Source organism: Salmo salar, chromosome 22, assembly GCF_965601325.2.
Source record: "Salmo salar chromosome 22, fSalSal1, whole genome shotgun sequence".
Lineage (NCBI taxonomy): Eukaryota > Metazoa > Chordata > Actinopteri > Salmoniformes > Salmonidae > Salmo > Salmo salar.
In genome coordinates, this window is record NC_138312.1 from 26,337,691 (window position 1) to 26,354,163 (window position 16,473).

Genomic DNA, 16,473 nt, shown 5'->3' on the forward strand with positions numbered 1-16,473 from the left:
TCATCATGTCCCACTTGGACCTTTTACCCTTATACAATCTCCTCCCTCTCTGGCTCTCTCTCTTGCTCTCTTAATCCCTCTTTCTTTCTTTCTTTCTCTCTCTCTCTCTCTCTCTCTCTCTCTCTCTCTCTCTCTCTCTCTCTCTCTCTCTCTCTCTCTCTCTCTCTCTCTCTCTCTCTCTCTTTCTGCAGCACTGGAGAATACAGTTGAGGCCCTGTATAGTGGGGGCCAGGATGCCGTGGGGCCCCTGCCTCAGCCTCAGCTCACCCTACTGCAGGACTACAACCAGCCCCTGGAGCGCTATGATGACTATGAGGATGACGACGCTGGAGAGCTGCTGGCTGAGAGCATGTTGGCAGAGAAATTTGGTGAGCCTCTGAACACAAACACACACACTATGGTCCTGTATCTGATTAGCTCTGTGTCTGAGCAACAGGAGGTAAACCGTAAGACCTCCTTATTTAATTACTAGTTACTGGGCAATGAAATACCCCACAGCAGGTGGCAAATTGGTTAGCAGATTTTTTTTTTTACATACCTGGGTAGTAATGGGGAAGCTTATAGACTGTGGCAGGGGGCTGTGGCAGAGAGTCTTGGGATCTGTTTTGTGGTGTTCCTTGATGTATTAATGTGAAAACAGTAATCAGTATTGTAGTATTTAAGGTCATCTCATTGGGGTTGAGGTGCTAGGAAGAATGTAGTTGAAGATGGCAAATCTCTAACCACAACCAGATATGGTTCTGAAATGTGATAATCAATATTGTCTTTGTCTTGTATGCAGTGTGTCTGAACAACACGTTTGGCCATGACTGCAGTCTGACCTGTGAAGACTGTTCTAACGGAGGGCTGTGTGGCCCAGGGAGAGATGGATGTCACTGTCCCGATGGATGGACAGGCCTCATCTGCAACCAGAGTCAGTATCTGCTCACAGCAAACACACACACAGACTGTAAACAAACTGCACTCACAAAGCTGTAGATTATCAATCTTATGTCTGTGTGTTTTTCTGTGGAACAACACATCTCTGTATTATGGATAAATATATAAACTTTTATTCTATCCTATCCTAACAGCTTGTCCTGAAGGATCCTTTGGCAAGAACTGCTCATTTCCCTGTAAGTGTATGAACGGAGCCACCTGTGATCCTGTTAATGGGAACTGTCGCTGCCCACCTGGCGTCAGTGGAGACATGTGCCAGGATGGTGAGTAACTACTGGTTAACAGATACTGTACAAAAACACTCTCTCAGTTATTCACTCTATTGAAAAGTTCAGTTGCCTGATAACAATGCGTTGTTGTCTGTAGGCTGTCCTAAGGGCTTCTATGGGAAACAGTGCAATAAGAAGTGTAACTGCGCCTGTAACGGGCGCTGCCACCGCACCTACGGAGCCTGTCTGTGTGACCCTGGACTCTACGGGAGGTTCTGCCATCTACGTGAGTCACTCAATGTTGACCCCTCACATCTCACCTTTCACCTCTACTCATATTCATTACTTACATTTACATTTTAGTCATTTAGCAGACACTCTTATCCAGAGCGACTTACAGTAGTGAATGCATACATTTCATACAATTTCATACATTTTATTTCTGTGCTGGCCCCCCGTGGGAATCGAACCCACAACCCTGGCGTTGCAAACACCATGCTCTACCACCTTATTCATTCAGTTCTTATTCAGTATTCTACATGTTATCTCCCTCCTTCCCAATCCAGCATGTCCCAAGTGGGCCTTTGGACCGGGCTGTTCAGAGGAGTGTCATTGTGTCCAACAAAACACACTAGAGTGTCACCGTCGCCATGGCACCTGCGTCTGCAAGCCCGGTTGGCAAGGCAATGCATGCAGGGAAGGTCAGTGCTGGCTGCTGGGACCATAAGTTATCTACAGTATCTCCAGCAGTGCTGTAGTGCTCTATGTGTTTAACTCGGAGTGATGCCTGATCACGTCCCCTTCTCCCACCGCAGAGTGTGACCCAGGCACGTTTGGCCCAGGCTGTGAGAACAAGTGTGAGTGCCCGCTTGGATTGTCTTGTGATCATGTGACTGGGAAGTGCCAACGCCTGTGCCCGGCTGGTCTCCGTGGAGACACCTGTGATCAAGGTAGGTTGTCCTGTTGGTCCCATGGGATATGCATTTCATGTCATGTTGGTCAGTTTACAGTACTGAATGTGACTTCTTTTAGGAAGACTACCACTGTCTCTGTCCTCTCCTCTAGCCTGTCCAGAGGGGAGGTTTGGGCCAGGCTGCCCTCATGCCTGTGACTGCTCAGGGGCTCCATGTGACAGAGTGAGTGGCCAGTGTCAGTGTCCTGCTGGAACATCAGGAAAACGCTGTGAGAATTGTAAGGAAAAAATCTGTTGATACTATAGTATTCATAACATTGTGATAATGATGATGATGCTTTACACATACTCTTGCTCTTGCTGTGTGCTGCAGTGTGTGTGGAGGGTTCCTGGGGCGCGGGCTGCCGTGAGGCCTGTCCAGCCTGTGAGAATGGAGGAGTGTGTGACAAACACAACGGGACATGTTCCTGTCCTCCTGGGTACATGGGCAGGCTCTGTCAGAACTGTGAGTTTGAGCGAATCAATGGTAGAAATGTGATCGAAGATTTGTGGTAGTTTGTGGTAGTTTTGGTCTAGTTTTAGAAAGGGATGTTAAATGCATGATGAGCAGGCCTTTCTAGTGGGTCATGAAAACACCAACATCACCACATTCTCCTCTGTCTGAGGCACAGACATGTCATAAACCAGGTTCTCATCAGCTGTGTTTTCACAGAAGGATAAATATTCTTCCTGTATAACCAACGGTGTTCTTGTTAAATGCCTTTTGATGTTTGTATGTCATTTCAACCAGCGTCATGGAAACTGTACGGTATTGCAATATGTGTGTTTACAGTATGTTCGTAGAGGGTGTGTGACTCTCTGGCTCACAGTGCTTTATCATGTGTGTGTGTGTGCTGTAGCATGTCCGACAGGACGGTTTGGTGTTGGATGCCAGCTGCTCTGCGTGTGTGAAAACAGCGGGCGCTGCCACCCTGTCACGGGCCGTTGTACTTGTAACCCTGGCTGGGCAGGACATAACTGCAGGAAAGGTAGAGCGGTTGTGGCATTGAGTCTCAAATGAATCCAAAGAAATAAAAAAATAGCTTACTCTCACTGAATCTAAACTATTTCATTAAAAGGTCTCCTGTTTGTTTGTTTCCTTGGCAGCCTGTGACTCTGGGCACTGGGGAGTGGACTGTGCTGAGAACTGTGACTGTAAGAATGGGGATGGGAGCTGTGACGCAGTGACGGGCCAGTGTAACTGTGAGGCCGGCTACACAGGGACACAATGCCATGAAGGTATGAGTCCTCAAGCAAAATATCTGTTTGTAGGTTGTTTCTTTTCGGGTCTGCATTCTTAAATTGCTATTGTGCAGTTGCAGTACTGTCTCAGAGCATGTCGCTGTCAAGCCCTAGTGTAGTTGTGTGCTCTCTGCATCTCAGAGTGTCCAGTGGGGTCTTTTGGTCTGGGCTGTCGGCATCACTGCCAGTGTGACAACAAGGGCTCATGTGACCATGTCAGTGGAGCATGCACCTGCCTGGTGGGCTGGACTGGAACCTTCTGTGAGAAACGTAAGAGAACCTCCCAAACTCCCTAAAACGTAACCTACAACCCAAACTATATAACCGTACCATAGCCTGAACTGTATCTATAATCCAGTACAATTAGCCTATTGGAATCATTGGGTTATTCTGCTGTATTGTTTGCTGAGATGTACAGGCGCTGTGTGTTTGTTTAGCCTGTCCCCAGGGCTTCTATGGGCTGGACTGCCAGGAGAAGTGTGTCTGTCTGAATGGAGGTCACTGCAACCATGTCACTGGGACGTGTGTTTGTCCAGCTGGTTGGATCGGTCCTACCTGCAAACTGAGTGAGTATTGGACATCCCACGCTTCAAAGAGCCTGTCCACTATGCACCCTGTGTAATAGAAACAATTTCAAATCCCAGACATATTACATATATGTGTTTTGCATTGGTGTGATTGAGGATTGATTCTTTGGAAGTAAACCGTTTCTTATCTTTGCCTTGCAGCATGCCCGGCTGGTTTCTATGGGGAGGGCTGTAACCAAACCTGCGGTTGCCATAACAATGGCAACTGCCACCCGGCGAGCGGGCAGTGTGTCTGTACACCTGGCTGGACAGGGCCCAGCTGCTCACAGGGTGAGTGTGGAACTAGAGTAGTACTCCTAACTAGCTATGCACAATAATATTGCTTGAGTCCAACTGCTTTGAACAGAGGTTAGTGAATGAGTTCTGTACAGAGAAACCATAATGTAGTGGGTCTACCATTTTTTCCGCAGAATGCCCAGTGGGCTTCTATGGGGCGGAATGCCGTCAGCACTGCCTGTGTCAGAATGGAGCCAAATGTGACCGAATCAGTGGGCAATGTACCTGTGCCAATGGGTGGATGGGCGCAGTCTGCGGGCTAGGTGAGTGGTACTGAAAGAGCCATAGAGACGCTTAGAGTCACCATGAACCTAGCTAACCCTACTTACTCATGCCTTATTCAGACCTATATCACATCATGTTCTGGGATTGTTTACCTAAAGCGTTATCCAATCAGGATGATCCTCATTCAGTACCAGCTCTACTAGAAATGCAGGCACTGGAAAACCATTAAGGCTCTGACTGGAGGAATCTGGACAGCCTGCTTAAGGATAACATTACCTTAAATGCTAGAAACCATTTAGAACAGTGGCCTGTGGTTTGTTTTTCTGGATTTAGGAACCAAATTAGTCTCAGTCCTAATTTGTCCTGGTTTAACTCATTTGTTTTTGACTAGTGCTGTTCCCTGGCTGTCTGTGTGAGACAGAGCTGCCCCTCAGACCGCAGACAGTCTACTAGACCCCACAGTCTCCTGTCTGCCCTGTAACCGTCTCACTCTAGACTCCACACAGACGTTGCAGTTCACCAGCCCAATGTACTCTACATCACACACTATCCTCCCACAGCGCCCATATAAACTTCTCAACAGGTCCTCCATGCCAAACTCACCATCCTGCTCTAGGCACAGGGAACCTTTAATACTGCTGCCGGTGCAGTGTTACCTAGTGCCAACTTTCTGCTAGGTCAAACCACAGGGTTTGGAGAAGGTATTGCTGTCCTCAGCAGAAACACCATAGGCTTCTATGTTAGCCTGTGGTTGGTTTGCCTGCTCTGACATGCGATGTCCTGTGTTCTTTCCTGCCATGTCTCTGTGTGTTGGTGGGTTGGTGGGTTGGTGTGTTGGCGCTACAGAGTGTGTATCAGGGCGGTTCGGGGCCGACTGCCAGCAGCAGTGTCAGTGTGAGAACGGGGGCCACTGCGACAGACAGACGGGGCAGTGCAACTGTGGTCCTGGCTGGGTCGGAGAGCGCTGTGAAAAAGGTGAGAAAGAGTGACAGAGAAGTGGACATATACTGTCTTTGTCATCATCCATGTTGTGAGGTGAATTAATTCACAGGTTTCCGCTGTACCTTCAACACAGCGCCCTTTTGTGAGTGAAGGTTGTTGTCACATTCAGTCTCTGAGTTCCTCCTCTGTCCTTTTCCTCCACTGCAGCCTGTGGGTCAGGCCTGTTTGGAGCTGGCTGTGAGGAGAGTTGTCAGTGTGAGCATATAGCGCCATGTCACCACGTTACCGGGCACTGCCTCTGTTCACCAGGTTGGAGGGGACCCCACTGTGATAAAGGTAGCCTACTTTTAATGATAACAACTTTTTCTATTATCCCTGAAAGGATTTTTAGCCATACCTGTTTAGGATTTTGACTCTCCCTCCTTTTTACCACCAGCCTGTTTACCTGGAACCTATGGCAAGGGCTGTGCGCAACGCTGCACCTGTCCCCAGGGTACTTCCTGTCACCATGTCTCTGGGGAGTGTGGCTGTCCCCCTGGACTCACTGGCAATGGCTGTGAACAGAGTGAGTCCTGTACAAACCTCTCAGCCCATCTCTTCTGCTTCCAATTGGCTCATTCATCCCCCTGTAACTATTGCTGTAACTATTGCTATACAATTAGAATGTGTTCTCAGTCAAGTTCCTGGTAAAATAAGGGTAAAATAAAAAAAACTCTGTCAGTCTGGACTTTCAGCTGTAATGTCTCACTTTTCATGTTGCTTACCTTGTCTGTCTGTCTGTCTGTCTGTCTGTCTGTCTGTCTGTCTGTCTGTCTGTCTGTCTGTCTGTCTGTCTGTCTGTCTGTCTGTCTGTCTGTCTGCACCACCAGCCTGTCTGTCAGGGACATTTGGACTCAACTGTAACCAGGTGTGCCAGTGTTCTGAGACCAACCAGCTCTGCCACCCAGTGACTGGGTTGTGTTACTGCGCCCCAGGCTTCCAAGGTCCTAAATGTAACCAGGGTATGTATTGTACACTACCCCCCTCTCTCTGCTTGTAATGACACCTTCATAACCTTCCATAGGGGATGTCATTACTCTATCTTAAAACCGTTTGGTATGTGTTTTGGGTACCTAGAGTGTCAGAAAGGTTGGTATGGTCCCAACTGTGAGCGAGAGTGCCAGTGTCAGAACAGTGGGAAGTGCAGCTCCACCTCTGGTACCTGTGAATGCACAGCAGGGTTCATTGGAGCACACTGCAACATCAGTGAGTTTATATTCAGCTTTTTATAGCACTGAATAACATGTAACACCTCCACAACAATCATAGCTTCTGAAGTAATATTAGAAAAACTTTTGGTCCTTAATCTCCTGTACCCTGTTGACAGCGTGCCCAGCTGGTCGTTATGGGCAGGACTGTGCCCGCGTGACACTGTGTGGAGAGGGGGCACAGAATGATCCTGTCACTGGTAGATGTCACTGCAGCCCTGGGCGAAGAGGAGAGGACTGTGGACAAGGTAGGTTTCCTCTAATGAATCCAGTTGAACAGATCACTATGTGTGGAAGTGTTTTTACAACACAAATAGGATTGTTTGCGTCTCTATCTGTCTATAAGTTAAAGGTTTGTAATATATGTGTGTGTTTGAACTATGTTTGTAATATGTGTGTGTTTGTAATGGGTAACGTCTGTGTATTGGCAGGCTGTCCTCCTGGTTGGTTTGGAGAGGACTGTGCTCTCCTCTGTAACTGCAGTAACGGAGGACTGTGTGACTCGGTCTCTGGAAGCTGTACCTGTGGTCTGGGCTGGACTGGGGCTCACTGTGACACAGGTGAGAGATACTGTACAGTGCACCTTTACAAAATCATAGGAAATAGCTATGAATGTAATAACTCAACTCTCAGTGCTGGTTTTCATTCAGGAGATGATATCCTGTAGTTATGCTGCCTCCTCAGCATGTGTCTGTCTGTCTGTCTGTCTGTCTGTGTGATAGAATGTCCTCCGGGGACATTTGGAGGTAACTGCCAGCTGAAGTGTGACTGCTGGAACAATGGCACCTGTGACAGGGTGACTGGAACCTGCCAGTGTGGTCCAGGATACTACGGACATCAGTGTGAACATGGTGAGTGACACACACACACACACACACACACACACACACACACACACACACACACACACACACACACACACACACACACACACACACACACACACAGACACACACACACACACACACGCACGTCAACAGAATATTGAAAGACACTGGCCTACAAGGTTATTTTATTGTCTCACCAGCTCGCACAGTGCTCCTCCGAACTGGACATTAACATAATTGCGCTTAGCAAATCTCGAAATGAAAAGCACAAAAAAGGAAGCTTGCAAGTAGTAGAAGTGTCTTTCATACTGTATCTAAAGTGTCCTGCCCCTGTCCTCAGCGTGCCCCCCTGGTCTCCATGGCCCTCTGTGCCAACTCCAGTGTAACTGTCTGAACAAGGCATCCTGCAACCCCTCCACTGGGTTCTGTGTCTGTCCTCCAGGGTACCATGGCTCTCGCTGTCACAGAGGTGAGATCTATGCCTTATGTAGTTACTGAGCTGATGGTATCTGGTAGATGATGATGACTTTTATACAGTTTGAAATGTAGGCCTTCAGACCGGGTTTATTCATTCTAAATAGGGTGTTGCTCTTACCCCACGTCTGTTTTCAGAGTGTCAACAGGGCACGTTTGGTGTGAACTGTGCTAAGTCATGTGACTGTGAGGAGGGCACGCCCTGTGACCCTGTGAGTGGCAGGTGTCTGTGCACCTCAGGGAAGACTGGACCCAGGTGTGACATTGGTAAGACTGAGGGGCATTCAGAATGTTCTATGTGATGGTACCTCAGGTGGCGATCTGTTTAAGAGACTTTTTCTAATTATGTTCTGGTGTCTAATGAGGTATCGCCTTACCTATGTGTGTGTGTGTGTGTGTGTGTGTGTGTGTGCGCGCACGTGTGTGTGTTTGTTGTCAGCCTGCAAAGCAAACCGCTACGGGCCAGACTGCACAGAGAGCTGTGTGTGTTACAACGCGGCTCACTGTGACCATCGGAACGGCCGCTGCACATGTCTCAACAGCTGGATCGGACTCACCTGTCAGGAAGGTAGTGATGAGTGACCAACACACACCACACTGCCCTCACCACAGCAGGCATAGTGTAGATGGTGACAGGGCTGGGTATCATGAAGCTGGACTGGAGAGAAAGGTAGACTGGAACTGAACGTTTCCCCCGAGTTACAAAAGAAACAACTTGTTTTAGTGCTGACACTTGGTTTTGTCTGCAGGGAGGTTGAACACATTGAGGTTACACATTTCCTCCGTTGGTGGTTCTGGTTGTGTTGTTTGTCTGTAATGAGTGTGACCTGTGTGCTGAGACACAGGGTCGACTGACAGCTCCTCTGTGTGGCTGTGTCCTCAGGTGGGCCTCCACGCCTCCCCTACAGAAGCAGGAGGGAGGATAACGCACATCTAGACAACGCGTTATAGCGCCCCCTTTTTGGTCGGAGGCTCCAATCACCAATGAGCATCCGACTGTAAGAGGCTGAGGCAGCAGCACAAGCTTCGCTGAAGCCGAACTGAATTAAAAAGGTGGATATTATTATTTCAGACATACACACCCCAACGGGACCGGATTCTGCTGCACCCACAGGAGCTGGATGACAGACATGGAGAAATGGACTCTAAGGAGAAATGTTCTCAGTGTTTGCTCAAGGGTGGATAATGATATGGTATGTGTGTATGCTGTGAACTGTGCAGGGCTTTCATTGTTTGTGTTCATGTGCATACTGTATACATGTGCATCTCCCACTCAGGCATGGCCTGACTCATCAGTGATGAGGTACGCTATCTGGTAGTTAGAGGGCGGCCAGTGGTTACCAGGACTAGGAGCTCTTTTCATTGTGTATCGCTGAAGCGCTCAATTTAAAGGTAATGACCTATTGAGCCGACATCTGCAGCGTTTACCTTGAATGCAGTGTCTGCTAAAGCAGGAACATTGCCTTTAAATTGAAATCAAGCTGTAATACTGAATTTCCGCGATAGGGATTGAGTAGAGCCCTAGATCTCCCCACTACAGCCTCCTCTGCACACTCCCATCCTGGACACACAACACGCGGAATATAGAAGATGTGTTTGGCGACAGTTGCTGAACGTCCAACACTAACACTCACCGACTCACTACTGTACTTGATATTTGTTTTGTATACTATGCAATGCTATTTTATGTATTTGTTTTGTATACTTGGCAATGCTATATACTATTGTATGTATTTGTTTTGTATACTTGGCAATTCTGTAGTGATTTATGCTTTGGTTTTTGTAATTTTCCCCAGAAATGTTCATGGAATTTGTGGATAAACAGTATACATGTGGCATTATTATACAAATCCCATTACTTCTACATCATATACTGTAAATGATTCATTATTTGAATCTGTCCTTATGAATGAGCCATCAGAACCAACATTACCCAGGTATCTATGGTTCTTAAATAGTAGTGTGAGGTGATTCCTATCAGACAATGTAAAGTGATTTGAGCACCTGAAAAAGCGCTTTCAATGATATTTCCAATCCAGTATAATATTGTGATGTGTATTTGCAGTGAATACCATAAAGTTATGTTTGATATTCTGTACTTTATATGGAGCGACTTGTTATAAAAATGTTGGTGCTATGGCGCTTTCATCCACTATATGTTGACCAGAAGACAGTATATTATCTACATATTGGTCAGTACATTTTTGTTTACTACAGTATGTTTGCGTGGGCGATTCTGATTCATATCCTCAAAGTTTAGAGTTCACCCCATTGGTTTGCACAATGATTCAGGAGACACAATATAACTTGAGCAGACAGTGGGCTCAGCCCAGTCATGGTAAACAGTACCTTTTGGTTTTTTGTGTATAAAGTGCTCTTACATATATTTATATTTTATACAGTATATTGTATACAGTTTAAGATAATGCAATTTGTAAGTGTATACTGTCTGTGACTGGAGTGAAGAGGATTTTCTAATCTGGACACCTAGTTAATAACCCGTCAAATAACAAAAACAGAGTCTGATTTGAATCAATGAATGAAAAAGTCAAACACAGGGAACTGTTTTTACATTCTTATTTTTTCATTGTCATTTCATTAAAGACGAAGCTGTACATCTTGTCTAAATTCAGATTGAAGCACAGTGCAGTTAGCAATGCCTGCAAATGAAAAGAAAGAAAAGGCAGAGGTGACCACAACCATAAATATAAAGGTCAAACTATGTACATACAGGAGATGACTAGCTAAGGCATCATCACTGAGAGAAGGTAGTCTGCCATTGCATTCATTTGAGAGCATTCTGCACAATTCATACACAATACAAATAAATTGCTTATTTTTGTCAATCTTTACACTGATACAATATTAAGAGGAAAATGCAGCATGTTGAAAATGAAAATAAAGAGACACTTTTATTCTCCCTCTTCTGCTTCTTCTTCTACGTTAAAGGCCAGAACATACAAAAATAATCTCTAACATACGGCATTCTGTGAGATGAGCATCATTCATCTACAGGGCTGGTTTCCTAGGTTTCTGAGCTGATAGTAACATCAATACTATGATATGTATGGTACAGTGGATGTGAGGAGGGAGGCTGTCAGAGGGCAACACTGGACAGGGAGACAAGAGACCCTGCAACGATGAGTCTACTCACTAAACAGCCTGACTCACACACCTCAAATTCTTATAAAATCATCCACACTGCTTGTCTAGCATTATCCACTATGTCAGTAAGGAGCAAGCTCTTCCAAGAGTGCACTTCACACTTCACATGCTGTTGTGTTGCCATGGTGTGGTGCCAGAGTGGTCCAGTAAATAGAGGAGCTCTGTGGTGCTCATCACGCTCTACAGCGCAGCCTCTCTCTCTACAGCGCAGCCTCTCTCTCTACAGCGCAGCCTCTCTCTCTACAGCGCAGCCTCTCTCTCTACAGCGCAGCCTCTCTCTCTACAGCGCAGCCTCTCTCTCTACAGCGCAGCCTCTCTCTCTACAGCGCAGCCTCTCTCTCTACAGCGCAGCCTCTCTCTCTACAGCGCAGCCTCTCTCTCTACAGCGCAGCCTCTCTCTCTACAGCGCAGCCTCTCTCTACAGCGCAGCCTCTCTCTACAGCTCAGCCTCTCTCTCTCTACAGCTCAGCCTCTCTCTCTCTACAGCTCAGCCTCTCTCTCTCTACAGCTCAGCCTCTCTCTCTACAGCTCAGCGTCTCTCTCTCTACAGCTCAGCCTCTCTCTCTCTACAGCACAGCCTCTATCTACAGCTCAGCCTCTCTCTCTCTACAGCTCAGCCTCTCTCTCGCTACAGCACAGCCTCTCTCTACAGAGCAGCCTCTCTACATCGCAGCCCTTCTCTCTCAGCACAGTAAATAGAGGAGCTCTGTGGTTCTCATCACACCCTACAGCGCAGGCTCTCCCTCTACAGCGCAGCCCTGGGGGCGAGATGGAGCTACATTGAACACCATCACAGTTATCACCAGACACATCAGCGCACAGCTCTGTGCATGCATGTGTGACATTGAATTGATAGTGTGACAAAGACCACCAAATATGTCTAGGGAAAAGTCATTGTGACAGTGCCTTTGAGCTTGTTATTTTATGAAACATTTCTGATGCACGATTTCCGGTCATTTCGCTCATTACCCTGCTGAAAGACAGTAAGACAGAAAATCATGATACATAATTTTTTTTCTGGGAAAACCACATTGGCTTTTGCCACTAATTCCCCTCAAGACATAGTACCAGACAAATCAAAATAGTTTACATTTAACATAGACGCTTGAAAGATTTGTTTCCCCTCCCACACACACACACACACCACACACACACTTTGAATCTGTATCTATGCCAAGTATTTGTTGTCTGACCCGAGACGTTAGCCTCACATACACACCTCACTCATTCTAATTCTCCAAATCTCCTCTTCACTTTGCCTGAGAAGCATCTACACTTCACTCATCATTGCAGTTTTGTCCTACTCACTGACACTACAGGGCCAGGTCACACCATGGTTAGCATCTACATAAAAAAATAAAAGTTACTCGATGCTTTATATACAATGAGAAAGAGCTTTGTGTAGTTTCTAGAGTACACTTCATTATGTATGTAACTGTATCCTATCTAAAGTTATGATGGTTTAAACATGAGTGTTACTTTGTACAAAATCAAGCACGACTGTGTTGCCTTTTTTTCTACAGCAAATTACATCACCAATATGTACATTAGAACATTATTATCCTTTTTAGTTAATGATTGGACATTATTTTCAAAGGTTATATGTGTAAAAATGATTTCATGAATTTAATTTATATATATATTTTTAAAGTATTCGACCTAAAAACATTTAAATAACTAAAAGAAAGGATATTTGTACGTAGTTTAATATGCAAAAAAAAAGATTTTGTAATTCAATATCCCCTCATTCTCGTCACCTTTCAATTTGACAGGCGAAGCACAGCCCCTCCGTGATTGACATCCCTTCAATCCAATGACACAAGGGCAAGGCCTTGCGGAGGGTAACGGAGTCACACTTCCACTATAAAAATAGGCATATCTTCTTATAATCAGGGCCAAATCTTAATGCTATATATGCATTTGTAGGTATTTGTTAGTGCTTTAATGCAATATTAACAAGTAATTGTTGAAATATATCTTTCATGCAAAATATTGATTAGTGCTTGGTGATGGAGTCACAGCTGTCCAGAAATGAAACAATACTTACTTTACATCATTTTGATTGATTTTATGACTCCCATATGGCTCCATGACACATATTAAATTAGGTAATTGTCCTAGAAATATCGATCCAGAGATCATTTTACTGCAATATGTTATTTTGCATGTTTATAACTCCGTTACCACGTAACTCTGTTACCGGACATCTCTTTGTATTATCAGTATTTTCATTATGAAATACTGCATCAAATGATACCAAAATTGGTCTTGATATAGTCAGCTAAGTACTTTATCAGATATGTTACATTAATGGATTATCACTAAAGAACTGCATATTATGCAGGTTTGCAAATACCTCCCCAAAATATGTTAACTGGCTGTGACTCCATTACCAAGCACTAATACAAATGTTTGCATGAAAGATACATTTCAACATTTACTTGATAGTATTGCATTAAAAAACGAACAAATACCTACAAAACCATACACAGCATTAAGACTTGACCCTGATTGTAAAAAAGATACTGCAAGTTTTTATTGAACGCGTGACCTTGACCTACAGTACTAGAAAACTGAACTCGTTGAACCACAGAATGAGTTATGAAAGAGGAGTGACTATTCCTTATATTTACACGTGTTAGTTTACTCTTGTAACCATGACTTTGCTTGGTCTGAATAATCCCCATGGGCTGATGGACGAAGGCTCATGCATGGAGGACGTATCACATGCTATCCACTTTGCGCTTTGTCTCACAGTAAGAGTGGACCTAACAGCTAGAGAGCGAATGCGAGGGCAGCGGCAGATGTCTTCAGGGTGCAATGTATATGATTATTGAAAATGTATAGATTATCATCTGCCTTCTAAAAATCAACATGTCATTCCCTAAGTAGAGGAGTGTACAATGCATGTGTACTGTGTATGTGGGTATAAGCATAGAACAGCATGGTCAAGTGATTATACTGTACATGTGAAGAGAGTCAATAGGTAATACGCTGGATAGTACACGCTTTAAGAGGGTTGCTATACCCTTCCAACAAGCCACACCCACTTAGATGTGGCGTTGAAAGATGTTAGAATATCTTTGGCTCAAAGCCACGTGAAAATGTCCCTGGTTTGACAGTGGACAGGTCTCCATCAGGTGTCCACACATGAAAGAAAGACATGGACATGAAATACTGTTCCGATCCCTGAGCTTTCATTCCTATTGGGCAGGAAGGGCTGCCACTTAAACCAACTAGTTTTTCCGTTGGCCAGGGACTATTGTCAAATAACAGTCTGTTATGAACCAGCACTGTGGAGACCAGACTGACTGAGGGGAACAGGTAGGAAACTGAAACAAGGGAGGAGATCCTACAGTGCAATGACTCACCGTGTGTGATATGGTTTAGTTATTTCATCCTCTCACGTATTCTACAACCTCTCAATGACTCACCGTGTGTGATATGGTTTAGTTATTTCATCCTCTCACGTATTCTACAACCTCTCAATGACTGAACTGTACAATAGTAAAGTGCTGATTGTTCTGCCTGCGTGGAGGCTGGTACACTGATAATATGTAGACTACACAAATGAACAGCTGTTTCAGAGAAACTGTGATGTACATATTAAACAGAACGCCAAAAAAACGAATGTGTGGCCATACATGTGCAACAGAGTTTTTGTTGTATAAACTTAAATCCATTGGTATGCATTCAGTATTTAGAGAAACAAATGCAAAAATAAATAAATATCTGGCTGCCAAGCAAGCATGTTTTTTTTTACTTATTTTTTCTTCAGTTTTTAAAATACATCTTTCTTCTATCTATCCTTCCTTCCCTGCAGATGTGACCATCTCTCTCTATGTCTTCATCCTTTTCTTTTCTCTGTAAGTCTACATGATGCTCCCCAGGGTGGCTGAGGCAGGGTCAGACTCATGCGCCGGGGTCTAATTCAGTAAAAGCTCAAGCAAACGGAGGATCAGGCAAAGAAGGGGCTTGGCGCTGCAGCTCTGGAGCAGCTCTGGAGCAGCCCTGGAGCAGCCCTGGAGCAGCTCTGGAGCAGCTCTGGAGCAGCTCTGGAGCAGCCCTGGAGCAGCCCTGGAGCAGCCCTGGAGCAGCCCTGGAGCAGCCCTGGAGCAGCCCTGCTGGCTGGCGTGGTGGTGCGTTAGGAACGGTAGTCCTTTTTACTGTACGGCTTGTTCCCCAGGATGCTATCTACCTCGTGTGTGATTGAGGAGGATAGTTTGGGAAGAACCTGCAGGAGAAATTACAGATGCATTGAAGGAAACAGAAGGCAAGAGGTATTGGTTCACGTGTATAGATTGCACATACTTTGTAACATATGTATATAGTATACTATGTTGCCCCTGGTAATGTGATAGCATTAGGAAACAAAATATCAAATGCACTGAGTACCCATGCCCATATTGGTTTTACTATCCATGTGGGGACCAAACAATTGATTCCCATTCAAAATCCTATTTTCCCTAACCGCTAACCATAAACATTTAACTTAACCCTAATCTTAACTTCAAACCCCTAACCTAAAACCTAACCCTAATTCCTGAGCCTAATTGTATCCCAAACCATAAACCTAACCCTTAAACCTAAAATAGCCCTATTCCTTGTGGGGACCGACGAAATTTCCCTACTTGAAATGTCCTTATTTTACTATCCTTCTGAGGACCTCCGGTCCCCACACAGACACAGACACAGACACACAAACACACACTAGGAAATGGGAAAACAATTTATCTCAAGCCAGACATAATGTGATGAAAGAACATAAAACCCTGATGGTTTGAAAATCCCATTAAATGAGAGCATCTTATCTAGCAAAGTAGCAGCGCCGCGAGCTAGCCTCAATTGTCCCTGTTGATTGATACTCTGCTGACCTTATTAACTTGTACAGTAAAGCATCCAGGCATATTACAACAAACTGACTGGCCAAGAGGCAGCACTCTTTCCAGGAAAGACAAAAACAAGAACAATTCCATTATAGATGGTTATGGACAGGGAGAGATGGCATTTTCAACCAATTAAAAATGTTGATTCAATATCAATACTCATTGACATATTATGCAAATCTGCACACTTTCTCTTGCGCAGACACACCCCCACCCACCCACCTACCTGGACCCTCACTGTGTTCTCACCTGGACCCTCACTGTGTTCTCACCTGGACCCTCACTGTGTTCTCACCTGGACCCTCACTGTGTTCTCACCTGTATTGCTGCTATATTCTCCATCAGCTGGTCGGTGTTGGACGCCCCCAAGAGTACAGAGCTCACCCCCTCGTTCCGTAGGCACCACGCTGTAGGGGACGGGTAAACAGCAATGACACCCCCACCATGGCAAACACACAACACTGCTACCCCCCCCCCCACACACACACACACACACGCCCCT

The 16,473-nt window shown here is 45.3% G+C and overlaps 2 protein-coding genes across 4 annotated transcripts in view; one reads left to right on the forward strand and one right to left on the reverse strand.

Moving 5' to 3' along the window:
- The window catches only part of LOC106582957 (uncharacterized), a 96,957-nt gene extending 86,115 nt beyond the window's left edge, over nucleotides 1–10,842 (forward strand). Inside the window, exons 13-38 of the mRNA XM_014166599.3 lie at nucleotides 192–368; nucleotides 782–913; nucleotides 1,074–1,202; nucleotides 1,306–1,434; nucleotides 1,715–1,849; nucleotides 1,964–2,098; nucleotides 2,214–2,339; nucleotides 2,435–2,566; nucleotides 2,961–3,089; nucleotides 3,208–3,339; nucleotides 3,484–3,612; nucleotides 3,780–3,908; nucleotides 4,071–4,199; nucleotides 4,340–4,468; nucleotides 5,277–5,405; nucleotides 5,580–5,708; nucleotides 5,809–5,937; nucleotides 6,242–6,373; nucleotides 6,489–6,617; nucleotides 6,739–6,867; nucleotides 7,051–7,179; nucleotides 7,342–7,470; nucleotides 7,787–7,915; nucleotides 8,059–8,187; nucleotides 8,360–8,488; nucleotides 8,804–10,842. Coding sequence (XP_014022074.3) covers nucleotides 192–368; nucleotides 782–913; nucleotides 1,074–1,202; nucleotides 1,306–1,434; nucleotides 1,715–1,849; nucleotides 1,964–2,098; nucleotides 2,214–2,339; nucleotides 2,435–2,566; nucleotides 2,961–3,089; nucleotides 3,208–3,339; nucleotides 3,484–3,612; nucleotides 3,780–3,908; nucleotides 4,071–4,199; nucleotides 4,340–4,468; nucleotides 5,277–5,405; nucleotides 5,580–5,708; nucleotides 5,809–5,937; nucleotides 6,242–6,373; nucleotides 6,489–6,617; nucleotides 6,739–6,867; nucleotides 7,051–7,179; nucleotides 7,342–7,470; nucleotides 7,787–7,915; nucleotides 8,059–8,187; nucleotides 8,360–8,488; nucleotides 8,804–8,871 — 3,362 coding nt within the window. The 3' untranslated portion in view covers nucleotides 8,872–10,842. The remainder of the gene's footprint in view (nucleotides 1–191; nucleotides 369–781; nucleotides 914–1,073; nucleotides 1,203–1,305; nucleotides 1,435–1,714; nucleotides 1,850–1,963; nucleotides 2,099–2,213; nucleotides 2,340–2,434; nucleotides 2,567–2,960; nucleotides 3,090–3,207; nucleotides 3,340–3,483; nucleotides 3,613–3,779; nucleotides 3,909–4,070; nucleotides 4,200–4,339; nucleotides 4,469–5,276; nucleotides 5,406–5,579; nucleotides 5,709–5,808; nucleotides 5,938–6,241; nucleotides 6,374–6,488; nucleotides 6,618–6,738; nucleotides 6,868–7,050; nucleotides 7,180–7,341; nucleotides 7,471–7,786; nucleotides 7,916–8,058; nucleotides 8,188–8,359; nucleotides 8,489–8,803) is intronic.
- Nucleotides 10,843–14,732: 3,890 nt separating this feature from the next.
- Nucleotides 14,733–16,473, reverse strand: part of LOC106582955 (voltage-gated potassium channel subunit beta-2) — a 190,470-nt gene continuing 188,729 nt past the window's right edge. For all 3 annotated transcript variants that reach the window (XM_045705366.2, XM_045705367.2, XM_014166596.3), the window contains 2 exons: nucleotides 16,290–16,378; nucleotides 14,733–15,319 (listed from right to left, as the gene is read on the reverse strand). In XM_045705366.2, the coding sequence (XP_045561322.1) occupies nucleotides 15,230–15,319; nucleotides 16,290–16,378 (179 nt within the window). In that variant the 3' untranslated portion in view covers nucleotides 14,733–15,229. The remainder of the gene's footprint in view (nucleotides 15,320–16,289; nucleotides 16,379–16,473) is intronic.